This window comes from Mustela nivalis (genome assembly GCF_964662115.1).
Source record: "Mustela nivalis genome assembly, chromosome: 2".
NCBI classification, from domain to species: Eukaryota; Metazoa; Chordata; class Mammalia; order Carnivora; family Mustelidae; genus Mustela; species Mustela nivalis.
The window spans coordinates 131,242,130-131,255,916 of NC_139021.1; the positions used below are offsets into that span (position 1 = coordinate 131,242,130).

At 53.3% G+C, this 13,787-nt stretch overlaps 1 protein-coding gene across 4 annotated transcripts in view; it reads left to right on the forward strand.

Moving 5' to 3' along the window:
• HK1 (hexokinase 1) overlaps positions 1–13,787 on the forward strand; it is a 112,652-nt gene that overhangs the window by 59,915 nt on the left and 38,950 nt on the right. For 3 of the 4 annotated variants that reach the window (XM_082715231.1, XM_082715232.1, XM_082715229.1), the window contains one exon: positions 9,016–9,178. In XM_082715231.1, the coding sequence (XP_082571357.1) occupies positions 9,016–9,178 (163 nt within the window). Of the gene's footprint in view, positions 1–1,379; positions 1,668–9,015; positions 9,179–13,787 lie in introns of those variants that run through there. The other variant, XM_082715230.1, reaches the window with a different exon arrangement.

Genomic DNA, 13,787 nt, shown 5'->3' on the forward strand with positions numbered 1-13,787 from the left:
GGGCAGTTTTCTTTGTTACTGTTTTGCTGGTGGAAGTGACTTGCCCCCGTGATGGAGGAGGCCTGAGGGCTTTGGGGTTCCAGCCCAGTCTACTCACACTACTGCGCCGATTGCACCCCGGGGCATTGGGGTCTGGTTGTCTCAGAGTGAAAGCAGAACTGCCCTTTGGAGCCTCTCTTCTCTCTTGTCTGGAGGTGCCTGGGACTTTGGGAAGGGTGATTCTGGAGGCTGGCCCCAGCCCAAGCCATGGACTCAGGCGGGCTAGGAATTAAGCCTGTTGTTCTTGCCCTGCCACATTCCAGGGCGGCTCTGTTCCTCCTGAGGCCTGTGGGTTCCTCCTTTATTTTTAGCTAGTTCATTGTGACAGCTTTGTTCTCATCCTGGGCCGTAGCTTGGTCTCTCTCGCCAAGGAGAAAGTGTCTACTGTTGGGTATTAGTGGGTACTAAGGTCATCAGAAGGCCCTTGGGCATGACCTCAAGGCCTTACACGGTTCTCCTAGCAAGAGGAATCTGGTCAGTCAGGGGAGGAGCGTCGAGTTTGGAGGCTCGAGCTGGAGTCACACCAGTTGCTGGGTACATGGGGCTCCTCCCTTGATTTCGAGGCCCCAGCTTTTTCCTGTGTAAGATAGGGTCCCTACGCACGCCCCCCCCCCCCCGCCATGTGCTGTTTGATGCACCCAGCGTGGGCCCTGTCCCTGCTTAACATCTCCCTTCCCCAGACCTCAGTTTCTCATTGGGAACAGGGATCCCATTTTCCTCCTGGTTTGTTGTGAGTACACAGAAGTGTGTATGACTAATCTGTGGTGCCCAGCCCATGCTTGTTGAAAGGGAACTAGCAGTTCAGGAGCATAAATAAGATGGTTGGTAAGAGGGTAGAGCCCTGTCCTGTCCCTGGGCGGCCTGAGGGGATGAGCCTCCATGATGAGCCTGGGGAGAGGGAACCTCACCTCGCTGGGTTTTAACATGCCCAGAGGTCCTGTTTGCTCTGGCGGGGTTCGTGCTCCAGTCTTGCACTCGGGAGCCTCTAAAGTGGAATTTATTTTCCCAAACACATTTGCTAATACTGGAGGCTCTCAGGTATTAGCAGTCTCCGGCAGGCCTGGAGAGCGGAGTGAGAATCTGTTTCCCACAGGGCTCTGTGTCCTTCTGGGCCTCAGCCTTGAGACACAGATTGTTGGAGGGGGGGACGCTTAGAGAACCAGAGAACACCCAGAAGACTCTGTCCCCCTGGGAGAGGCTGTTGGCCTCACGCAGGTCCCCAGGAGGCTGAAGTGAGGGGCTGTTCTGGGAGAAGGGCTGGGCCATTCAGGGAAGAGGAGTCTCCGTCCTTATCTGAGCCAGCAAACCCTTCTGAGACCTCCCTGGCTAGGCGTCACCAGAGGCCTTCCCGCCCTGCGCCCAGTGGAGCAGGTGCCCAGCCCAGTGGCAAAGACACCCGGAGGGCTTTGTAGAGGACGCAGAGGCCCCTGTCCCCTGGGCCCCCACAGACTAGCGGGAGGCACAGATATGTGTTTGTTGCTGCAGCTCCTGGGAAAGGCTCTCATGCTGCCATGTGTCCCCCGGAGCAAATTCATACCTACAGAGTGACCACTGAGGGTGGAGGGGATGTGGAGGAGAGGAGCAGCCGGTGTCGGGCAGGGCCGGTCATGGCATGCCGCTCCGAGGAGGTGAGTGTGGAGGTGGACTTTGGGAGAAAGGAGGAGTGAGGCATGGAGAGGCCCTTTGCAGACTGAACCAGCAGAGCGGATGGTGGTCTGTGAGGAAGGGCCTCTAGGGGTGAAGAACCACGGTAGGACCCCAGGCTGCCTGAGGGAAGGCAGGCTGCTGCTGGGGTGATAGGTCCTCTGGGGGACTCCGCAGGGCAAGAACGTCTCTTCTTGTGGCCACGAGGAGCTGAGCAGGAGCTGCCTGCCCAGTTGCCAAGACCAGGACAGAAACACAGGTTCCCTAGGCTGCCATCCATAGCTTGAGGTGGGGCTGGGCACTGAAGAGCCTGGGCATGTGGGAGGAGGGGCTAGGATCTTGCTGAGGGGCAGAAGGTGGGGGTGGGGTGGGTGGGGGGCGCTGTTAGGCTCACACACACCCTACCTGGCCTGCGTCCTCCTTGGCCTGAGCAAGAAAGCTTACAGAGGAAGCAGCACAGGAGCAGGACAGGGAACTTGGTGCCTACCCCAGTTCTCTTGCTGGCCAGTGGTCACCTTGGCCGTTTGAGGAACCTCCTGGGCCTCTGATTTTTCCTTAGGGCATTGAAAGCGATGGCACCTGCCCTGAGTTTTTCGACAGGGTAGTTTGAGGACCACTATGAAAGTGGCGGGCACAGTAGAGAGGCCTTTATAAAACTGAAGCCATGTGAACACACCCACCCACATTACAGATGACAAAACTGAGGTGCCTACAGGATAGCAAAGCCAGAGGCAGACACGCGTGTCCACGTTACACTGTCCATGCCTCATCATTGAGCCAGGCAGGGTCCTGAGGAAATCCAAGGATGGCTCTTAGTGCGAGTCTTAAAGGCAGGTTCTGGAGGAATAGGAAGGTGGGCTTAAGCTTTGAAGGAACAAGTGTTTATAATTCCATCACCCATCCCCCGCCCCCGTGCCCAAGTATGATTCCTTTTTGGGAAATGAAAAAGGAAAAATGAAATAAAAAAGGCAAAGTCTGTATGTATGAGTGTTTAGGTAGAAAAACTGTCTTAGTCCATAAAACTCTTAGCTCTTCTCTGGGAAGACTAGGGGAAGAACTTCTACTTTTTACTTTAATGCATTTTTGTGTTGTGTGAATTTTTTTTTTTTTAAAGATTTTATTTATTTATTTGACAGAGAGAGATCACAGTAGGAGAGAGGAAGGGAAGAGATCACAGAGAGAGGAAGGGAAGCAGGCCCCCTGCTGAGCAGAGAGCCCGATGTGGGACTCGATCCCAGGACTCTGAGATCATGACCTGAGCCGAAGGCAGCGGCTTAACCCACTGAGCCACCCAGGCGCCCCTGTGTGAATTTTTTTAAGTAATAAGTGTATAATGCTTGTTGTGACTATAACTTAACTGATAGTTAAAAAAAAAAAAAAAAACTAATAAAACAGTACAGTGTTTCAGAGGAATTTTACCAGTCTTTAATTTGCGTGGTTTTGGACATATGGCCACGCTACCTTCAGTGGTCTTTTCTATAGAATGGGGCAGTGATATTTGGTAATCAGTGCATTTCTCCTAGGTATCTAGATGAAAGGAATCAAGGACCGATGACTGTTGGTAAGCCAGGGCATGGAGGGAGATGACCTCCCTTTTGGTCCTTTAGATGGGAGGATGGGAAATGTTGTTTACCTTGTTCTTGGCGCATTCTTAAAATTCTCCCAGTAGCTTCCTGAGGTGAAGGCATTATTATCCCCTTTCATGGTGAGGAAGGCAAGACTCAGCCAGGTTAAGTAACTTGTCCAAAGTCACACAACTACTGAATGGCAGATCCGAGGTTCAAACCCCGTTCTCTTCCACCCCGTTCCGTGTTCTTTTCAAGGTGTATGGCGAAGCCCAACAGAAGGGCCTAGAAGACTTGGACTCTAGACCCTGCTGTTGCTTCCAGATTACGAGAGCTAGTGTGAGTCAGGGGTCTGTGTTTCCTCGACTCTGAAATGGGGATGAGGCTGTCCTTCCTGCCTCTCTGTCCCCAGGTCATGGTGGTGGAAGCTAATGGTACTCGTGCCTACCTCATGTTCGGCCGTGGCGTCCATGAGCTCCTGTCATCTCTTTCTGCAACATCCACGCGGGACAACGTGTGTGACAGTCCTGTGTAAAAAGGGCAGAGCCCTGAGCAGATTCAAACTATTATCCAAGTGATACTCATCACCCGGCCCGTTCTCTCCTGAGTCAACCTCACTAAGAAAGAGAAGTGAATCTGATGTTGAAATCTCTGTCCTAACCTGAGGCAAGAGTTTTCTTAACCCTGCACTGCCTGCCCCGCACTCTTGAGCGTCTCCCATGGAAAGTTCACTCGGGAGGCGGGTACCAGACACCTGCAGTTGCCCCAGCTGCTTTGCCTTGTTCTTGGTCCTCCGGGGAGAGCAGAGGACAGAAGGAGTGAAAAATGTCCCCAGCCATGTCCCCGTCCACAGAGGGGGTCAAAATGCCCAGGTCACCAGGGGTGACTGTGCCTCCTGGCCACAAGGGCGTGTTCCCTCGGGCTTGTCCTGTCTTGAATTGGTATTTTGTGCATGTTCTGTTGGGAGCAGGAGGTGGGGCCAAGATCAGATGCAGAGATGTGTGAGTGCAGCCCGGTGTGGGGCCCCTGGGTTCTCTCGTTAGCCGGACAGCTCTGAGCAGAGAAGCTTGGTAGGGGGCCATGCTCTCTCTTCCCACATCTCCTCCTGTCTCTGCCATGGTCCAGCTTCTCAAGCAGCTCAGAGCTTCCAGGCCTCCTTGGTCCACAAGAGGGACCATCCAGGACAAGGATTTGCACAGTATTAGGGCCCCTTCCCTTCAGTGGATGGTGAAAGGTGCCTGGAGCCATGACTAGGGTCTTTCTCAGTCTCAGGCAAGAGTCTGTGGGACCTGGGCAAGAGCCGTGTGGTGTCCAGGAGCCTGGCATCTCCCCATTTCCTTCATAGTCCGACCAGAGTCCTGCATGCATGTGTCAGACACCACGGGCGAGAGGGAGCACGCTGGGACCCCCAGGGTTCCTGTCACGGCTTCCTGGGAGCCTCTGGCCTGTGACAGACCATCCAAATGCTGAGGCTGGCGGCTTGCAGCCTCTGGAGGTGCTGTGCCATGGCCTCCTGTCGCCAAAACATAGAGGGGAGAGGGATGGAGGCATAGGAGGGGTTTTTTGGGCATCAGCGTGTGGCCAGAGCCACCGAGCAGCAGCGGTGTGTGCACATTGCCGGAGGGGGAGGGACGCGGGGAGGAGGGGCCCGATCTGGAGATGCCGTGGAGCTGGAATAGAGAACAGAGAAGTTGGAAAGACCACAGACTCTGGCCAAGCCCCCGAAGACCGGAAGTTGGCCTTTCTCAGGTCTGCCTCCCTCTGTCCTCTGCTCCTGGGCTCCTGGCCCCACCCAAGGAATGGCCGCTCTCTTGCTGCATTTCTTGTGGGGCACAGCCCCAGCGAGATCCGGAGCACGTGGACAGGCAGGATTGGCCCGACACCTGTCCTCCTTCCTGCCACCCGTGACCCAGTCGTCCTTCCCAGGTGGATGGGGCAGTGTAGCCTGCTGCCACGCAGGGCCGGTCTGAACAAAGGGAGTGAGGCCTCTGGTTCAGTGAGGCGCTGGGCACTCTGGGCCCCTGGGGACTGTCCCACAAGTGCCCCCTGTTGTGGGCTTTGCTCCAGTGTCTCCTGCGCTGCTTAAAAGGGCCTGGTCTATGTGCCGTGGACCCGCTGAGGCCCGCACTGGGCACTGCTTGGCTGTCCAGCCCACCCCCGGCCCAGCATCTATGCTGGTTCAGAGGCCCCTCCTGAGCTCCCGAGGACCAGTGGAAAGGGCTCCCCTTGCTTACTCTCATTCACATGACGTCCGGGAGGCCTCAGGCCCAGTTCCCACTCTGCCCCAACTTAAACCTTCTTTTTGGATCCTGTTTCCACATCTCTCCAGAGAGGGGTTGTCCCACATAACAATTCATGCGCTTGAACCAGAGGAGGAAAGCCTCCTTTCCATAGATGCTTGGGGGCTGGTTTGTTTTCTGTGTCCCCAGCCTGCTTCCTCCTTTGAGCTTCTAGGCTCTTTTTGGGTCTCGGATCTGTGTCCCTGTACTAACCTGCACCTTGAGTCAGGGGGCAGGATGGCTGTGGAGCTGCAGGGAGCCTTGGCTTTTCTAGATGCTTCTTCCTGTCCAGCTAGAAAACCTCAGCAGCTTTACTTGGGCTTGGCCTCCACAGAATAGGGGAACTGGTCTTCCCTGAGGGATGGGAACGATTGTAGGGAGCAAAGTCAGACTTGCAGGTATGAGACTTCACTCTCCTGATGTGTCTTTGAACTAATCACTTTGCTTTGTGGAGCCTCAGTTTCTGCATCTGTAAAATGGGGCAAGAATGTGTCCCTGGTGGGGCTGTTTTGAAGGTTAAAGGACTTACTGGATATGAAAGCCCTCGATCTGCTGTGAGCCATAGGATAAATATAGAGTAGTAATTTAGCACTTAGTATCAATTAAATTCCTCTTTTGTAGCAGGCATCCGGGTGAGTTCCTTTCCCTAGGGAACTCACATGTTTTATCAGAGGAGATAGACCGTTCCATAAATGCGGCACGGAGGGTGGGGAATGTGATCGCGGAAGCATGCCCCAAATGCGGGAGTAACAACGTGACGATTATCCATTAGTACCGGGTCTTGCCTCTGCTCACCCATTCTCTCCCCAGCAGCTGGCTCGATCTTGCGGAAACACAGCTCTCATTGTTGAATACTCCTGAAGGTCATCCCAAGGCCCGCTGTGCTTGGGATCAAGTCTAAATTTGTTAACGTGCATTACAGGATCCTACACAATTTAGCTCCTCTCGGTCTTTTTAATTGCCTCACTTTTTACACTGTGCTCAATTCATATTGAATTTCTTTCTGTTCCTTGCACAAACTGCCCCCCCCCCCCCCAACCATCGGCCTTCACACATGCTCTTGACTGTGCCTGGATGCACGCTCTGACATCACGCCCCCGGGAAGCCTTCTCAGTAGACTCCCTCTCCTGGCACTGCTCACACACCCTTGTTTCGTGACTGCCTCCCCCCTGCCAGACTGTGGGCACCATGGCAGCAAGTTCTGCTCGTCTGGTGCCAGCCTTGGGGGTAGAATAGAGCGGAGCATGTCTTCTCCTGGGGCCGTGATTCTGGCAATTTCTACTTGAGCTCTTGGTGGTTTCTGATTGCTCTTCTCTGCAGAGCTTTATTACAGGGGGTAATGGGAAAGGTGGTTGTGGAAGGAGAGCTTGGGGGTGGGGCAGGCTTGTCTCTGGCCACAGAGGACACTGGGGGACTCCTGCCAATGGGCTGATGGTTTGTGAGACAGGAGACAGGCAGGACTTGGGGGAGCAAGAGGCATGGAGGCCAGAGTGAGAAGAAAGGTGCCCCAGCTCAAAATATGCAGAAAAGACCTAGGGCTGGGGACTCTGTGTCCTTGAGTCAGGACATTTCCAGCCATCCTGCAAAGTGAGCCCGAGATGCCATTCTCAGAAGCAAATAAGCATCAAGGTCTTTGCAACCTCCTCGGGTCATAAATCTCTCTCTCCATCCACCGGGAGCCTTCCGTGTGCAAGACTGCGTGCAGGGCACTGGGTGGGGGAGGGGGGGTCAAGGTGAATGGAGCAAACGCTGGAATAGGGCACTGGGGCAGAAAGCTGTGATCCAGGCTCTCCCGTGCAGAGAGATCAGTGCTGAATCAGGGGTCCTCTCCAGCCTGAGGAGCTCCGACACCCGCAGGAGAAGGAGAGGTTTGATCTGAACCTGGAAGGGGAGGGGAGATCTGGAGAGCTGGGAGGAGAAGGAAGAGCTTTACGGTGCAAAAGCCTGGGAACCCACCAGGAATAGTTGAGGTGTTTGGGCCAGAGTTCAGAGAGCTCGAAGCCACACCTGGAGAGGGTTGGCACCTTGGAAATGGAAGACATGCAAGGCTTTGAGCAAGGGAAAGAATGAGCGGGGTTGACTTTACCAAGGAGACCATGGCAGTGGGGTACCAGATGGGATGGAAGGGGGTGAGGTTGAAGAAGATGGAAAACCATTCTGGTGAGTGACTGAGGAGCCTCAGGAAAGAGGAATGAGAAGTCCAGGCACGTGGCTGTCGGGGCTTCCTGAGCCGAAGAGAAGCAAAAAGAATGAGTGGAGAGAAACAAGAGGACTTAGAGCCCGGGTACACAAGAGGTGCCCAATAAATACTTTCGGAGAGAGTAAATGGGAACATACTATGAATGAAGATTAGCCAGCGACAGTCCGAGGGGTCTGGCAGTTAGAAGCCTTGGAACCCCGAGGAAATGGGGAGCCCAGGGAGAGCAGCAGATTGGGTCAGTACTTGGGATGACAGGAGTGTGGGCATGTCAGTCCCGGCCTCTGTGTGGGGGATCCTGGGGGCTGTCCCCATACCTTCTAGGGATGGTGGGGTTCAGGTCTCCCTGCTCTTGGGCCTGCCACTCCATGTTCTGAAGGATTCCAGCCCTTTGGCCACTATTTCTGCCTACCAAGAAATCGTGCCCAAGGAATCCCCCCAGCACCACTGTCTCACGTTAACACCGATGGCTCAAGTTTCTTTCTTTCTTTCTTTTTTTTTAAAGATTTTATTTATTTATCAGAGAGAGAGAGGGAGAGAGAGCGAGCACAGGTAGACAGAATGGCAGGCAGAGGCAGAGGGAGAAGCAGGCTCCCCGCTGAGCAAGGAGCCCGATGTGGGACTTGATCCCAGGACGCTGGGATCATGACCTGAGCCGAAGGCAGCTGCTCCACCAACTGAGCCACCCAGGCGTCCCTGGCTCAAGTTTCTTAAGCACTTCCTGTGTTCTAACTGCTTCTCGGTCTCAACTGATCTTAAAACTCCCAACTCTGTGAGTTAGGTCCTGTTTATCCAGTCCGTTTCTCAGTTAAGGAAGCTGAAATTCACATAGCTGTGAAGTGATGGTGCGGGGAGTGGAAGCCCACGTGGCCGGCTCTGGCACCCTCGTTCTTAGCCTCTGGGACACTGCCGTCCATCTGCGGGTGAGCCGGCCACTTCTCACAGCGGAAGGGAGCCGTGGGTAGGCTTAGGGCACCTGTGGTGTGTGCTTGGGGATCAAAGGGCAACTTCCGTGGAGCATTCAAGGATTGGAAAGGATTGGAGCTACCTGGTTGATTTTGCAGGATGAAATGGGGCTTGGACCATTTGCAAGACTGCTCTGAGGGACATGGCTGATGGCATTTGTGTGACTGCCCATCCCGTCGTGTGGTGTGTCCCAACTTGTGGGAGCTGGATGGCCCTCCACAGGCGGGCACCTCGCCCTTGCCCTGTCCCTCCCCAGCCAGGCTCAAGCTGAAATGACCTCCTTCAGGCTTCACCTCACTTTCCTGCCTTCTTATCCTTCCCCCAGATTGACAAATATCTCTATGCCATGCGGCTCTCCGATGAAACTCTGATAGATATCATGACTCGTTTCAAGAAGGAGATGAAGAATGGCCTCTCCCGGGATTTTAATCCAACAGCCACAGTCAAGATGTTGCCGACCTTTGTAAGGTCCATTCCCGATGGTTCAGGTGAGTCTCTCACCCAGAGATTGGGCTCCGAGAGCTGAATTCTCTGTGAAAGCATCCTGTCTACTGTCTTCACATTTGTTCATTTATTCCCTCACTCCTCCACCCATTCATTCATCTGTCTGTTCTCCCATCCATCCATCCGTCCATCCGTCCGTCCATCCGTCCATCCGTCCGTCCATCCATCCATCCATCCAACATATACCTGCTCAGTATCTACCATGTACCAGGCATCGGAGCTACCACGGTTGGATAAGGCTGATCTGCCCTCACTCGACCGACTGTCTAATGGCTAATGATAGGGAAGGATCGTGCGTCCCGACCTTATAGATGCCGTGTGCATTGCTCTTATGTCTGCAGAATATGAAAAGCTCCAGAACAAATGAGTTCATTTTAGGAAAATCTCTTCATCAGGGCACCAAGACCTCCCTTCAGATAAGTAGCAATCCCAGGGGCCAGCTGGGTATTGGACTCAGAGGGGAGAGTCAAGTTCCCATCTAACAAAATGTTACAGATGGGACGTGAAGGTAGCCTCTAGAGCAAATGGCGAAGGGAGGTAGAACTGGAGAAAAAAATTCTCCTGTCGGTGTGCATCTTTGTAAGTTCAGTGCCCCACAAAGGGGAGTTGGGGGCTCCCCGTGGATCATCAGTACCCCTTCCCCAGAGGAGCGGGCTTATTAGCTCCTGCTCTCGGCAGAGCGGAGGCTGAGAGGGGGTAAGCTCAGCGGGCTTGGTGGAGCCATTTTGTCTGACGGACCTGCAGCTAGTAGTTTGTGGCAGAGGGGGGTGCGGGGGGCGGGTGGGTGGGAGTCCTCTGGTGGCCTCGGTGAGGCACCCTCCCAGGAACCCCACTCGGAGGGGTGTTTTGTGCTCTGGACTGGGGTTCATCTGTTGCACATGAGAGGGAGGGAGATGATGGGGAGGTCCTGTTTCTCTCTGGTTGGGAGTCCACACCCTGAGAGCCTGGTCCTCACACCCCCCTGCGGTTTCTTCCCTGTTCTGGAGGCTTCGTTTCAAGCCTTCATTTGGAGCCTCTGGTACACAGTCTGCAGAACGGGTGTCAGGAAAACTGCCATTGTAGGCGTCCACCAAGGATGGGCAAGCACACACTTGCTGGAGCGGACCGGCTGCCTTGGGAAGGTCCTGCCCTGTGTGCGGGCTCTCTAGAGGCCCCCGGACGAGATCTGGACGCCGACAGAGGCTGTGTGCTCTGTTGGCTCTGTGGCGCAGGTGGAGTTTGGCGTTGTCTCTCCCTGCTTCTTGACTGTTGGAAATCTGTTCCACTTCCCTCCTCCTGTGTTCCTTGAGGTCGTGGTTACCAGCAGTTTTAACGTCGTAATAATCACCCAAGAAATTCTGGTCCCTGGAGTGATGGGGCTGTGGTGTGCCCGGGGTTTTGGCCTGATGTCTCTGGCTTTGTGGTTCACTCCTGTTTTTTCCCAGCTCTGGGTGGTCCCGCATCTAGGAGCAGTGAGCATTTCCAGGGTGAGCAGAGTTCTGTTGGAGACGCATGGCTTTGCCTGCTTCTGGCTAAGAGAAGGGGGAGGGGAGAAGTAATGGTGTGGGCAGCCCCTGGAGGGCCCCTACTCTGGCTTGGCTGGGGGTAGTGCAGAGGGATACCTGATGCCCGCGGGGCACCTGATCCTGTGGGACTGGCCCAGGGCTAACGTGTCCAAGGACCATATGTCTGTGCCAGGACCGTATGTCAGCTGGGGGTGCTTTCCTTTCCCCTTCCAGAAACCATTTGCAGAGCTGAGGGTCTCTAAGCGTGATCCAGCTGTACGAGTCACCTAGCCATTTACCCCCATTGACTATTTTTTAAAATAAGGCCCAGCATTCAGACTCCCTGGGGAAAAACCCTCTGCAGCCCTCCCTCCGACTTTCATAACACATGCCAAGACACGGTAGGCCTTGAGCTGTCCCGCAGAAAAGAAATCTGTTGAACCTGGCGTACCTGCCTTTTCCCGGAATCTTTGCTCTTTTCTTACACATTCCGTCTATTTTGAGGCACTTGATAGTTTGAATGGCTCTGGAATCTGTAGTGCACTGTGCTGTCATTGCACTGTAAAATGGTAACGGCTGGTGTTCGCTCTTTCTTCGTGTTGTGTAAAAGAATGTGTCTGACCGTCAGCCATGTTCTCAGTGTGATGACACGTGTGGTAACGGAAGCCCACGGCCTGGGCCCCAGGCCTCCTTTGAGCCTCTCTCTTCCCCAGTATGAATGGGACAAATACTTAGGGCCTCTGAGGATGGAAGAGTGGTATTGACAGGCAACGAAACCAAAGCTCTGCAGTAATAGGATCCCCCTCCTGTGCAGCCTGGGTCTGCCTGATGGCTCTCAGCCCCCTTCTCTGCCTCACCCCGCCCAGCCCTACCCCTGCCTCCCAGCGCCTTCTGGCTTCTGGTGGTGGGAGGCAGTCCTTGGTGGCGCTTGGCCTGCCAGCGGCATGTCTTCAGTCTCTGCCCTTGTCATTACAGGGCATTTCCCTCTTACGCGGATACTAATCAGATTAGGCCCCACACTCAGGGCTCATCTTAACCTGATTACATCTGCAAAGACCTTGTTTCCAAACAAGGTCACGTTTCGGAGTCCCAAGGGTTAGGACTTCAGTGTATCTTTTTCGGGGTGGGGGGGGTGTCACAGTGCAACCCTAACACACCCTATGGCCTTGCTCCCCATAGCTGTTCCTAATATTCACGGTTGGGCTCAGTTCCTATGCCCTGGGGCCTACAATCCATTTGGAACCGACCCTACAGCCCCACACAGGCATTGACACTGACTCGAAGGCCAAGGCCTCGAATACCTGCCCCCAGTCCCCTCCCTGTCCCTTTGTGGCCTGTACCCTTATCAACCAACAACCAGAAGTCCCTTGGAGTAGTCAGAATGCAGACCTCCTTGATAGTAAACCAAGGTGTTCCCTTTTTAAATGTTAATCACTGCTTTAACTGTATAATTAGTCAGCGACAGAATTAGTGGTAATCCCAAACCACTGAGGGATAAATTGGACTCAGCTCGGTGGAGAGATGCCCCCACCTGCTAAGGGCGGGGTGACTTCCCAGTCAAAGGGAGAAACAAACCTTTCCTTTCCTTTCCTGCTGACCTTGACCTCAGGGAACTGGCCTCAGAGTTTTAAAACTACTGATTTTTTTTGAAATGTATCAGCACATTTTTATTATTTCTCCCCCTTTTGCCCATCTTTTATGGGCAGTCGTTTTTCTTTAAATTGCTCTTCAGTAATCTATATGTTAATTTTTTTTTTTTTAAACCCTAAAGTGGCTTTTAGCTGTTGCATATCCTTTTTGGAAGTAGGAAAGGTATGAATAATAAATAAAAGAAGGAAGATATTGAAGCCATTTCACTTTGGTGACTTGGCTAAACAGAAGGTCCCTTTTCAGAGCTGCGAGTCTCTGGGGACAGCTGGCCCTCCACATCTCGCTTCCCTCAGAAGTGCTCGTTCTGGGTCTCATTCATGAAACCTCCCTTTTTTCTCTTCTCATTTCTCAGTAAGGATGTTGGAAATACCAGTTAGGTGCAAGGTTTTTGAGGGTAAATTGAGTTGAATATTTCACTGTTTCTGCCTTATGGTTCTAAGCACACGTTTTACCCAAAGGATACATTGGAAAATATTTGATTTGCAGTGTGTTCAGTTAATTTTGGGGGGCCCCAGATTGGCCCCAGATTGGAAAGAAAATACCCATGGCAGTTGGGCTGGTCACTTCCCTTTCCCTGTCTCTGTTTCCCGATCTGGCAAGATGATTGGATTGTCTCTCCACCCGTGAAGCCTGTGTGTCTCGGATTCTGGATGGGTTTCTGATGGAGGCGTACAACTGTTATTTGAGTAGCTGGGTTGCAGACACGCAGGGAGAGCCTTTGCATCTCACATACAGAATCAGTTCATCCAACAGGGCAAAGGTAGGCATTTCCTGAAGGCGGGCTTTCTGTTTGCCCTGTATTTTGTCCGGTGTAGGCCTGGACTTGAGAGAGACATCTGTCCCTGTGTTTGTTTTCCATTATTTGCTGGGAATAATGGCGGTCATCATAAAATGGAAAGTCGCCAGAGGCCCTTCAGATGCTTTGTTTAATGAAGCATCTGAAGAGCAGTTCTCCTGGCTTCAGTAGAAATGGGCAATGTGGGAAGAAGTTGTAAGTAGGAGGCAGCAGGGGCAGGAAGGAAGGTTGAGGCCAAAGTTTTGAAGAGGTAGTTGGAGGGAAGCCCAGTGCTCTAAAAAGAGGCCGAACTTGAATTAAAGGGGGGGTGGGCAAACCAACCCAGAACACTGGATTAATCTCCAGCACTACTCCTTATTATCTGCCTGACCTTGGAGGTGTCCCTTAACTTCCCTGTGCCTCCATTTCCTCATCTGTAAAATGGGTTATCGGACCCTGCCCTCCCTGCCTCAGAAGACTGCAAAAGGATCAAACGAAAAGTGCTTTGGAAGCTGCCAGCCACCGTGAGAGTTCTAGTGGGTCCTTGTCCTCCTTAACGCTAGTGTCATCTAACAACCAACTTTGTAAGAATTTTCTGGGAGGACCCTTCCCCGCCGATGCTGCCAGTCACAGGAGCCCCACCATTAGGCCTAAATGTGTAGGTCTAGCCCTGGACAAAAAAGA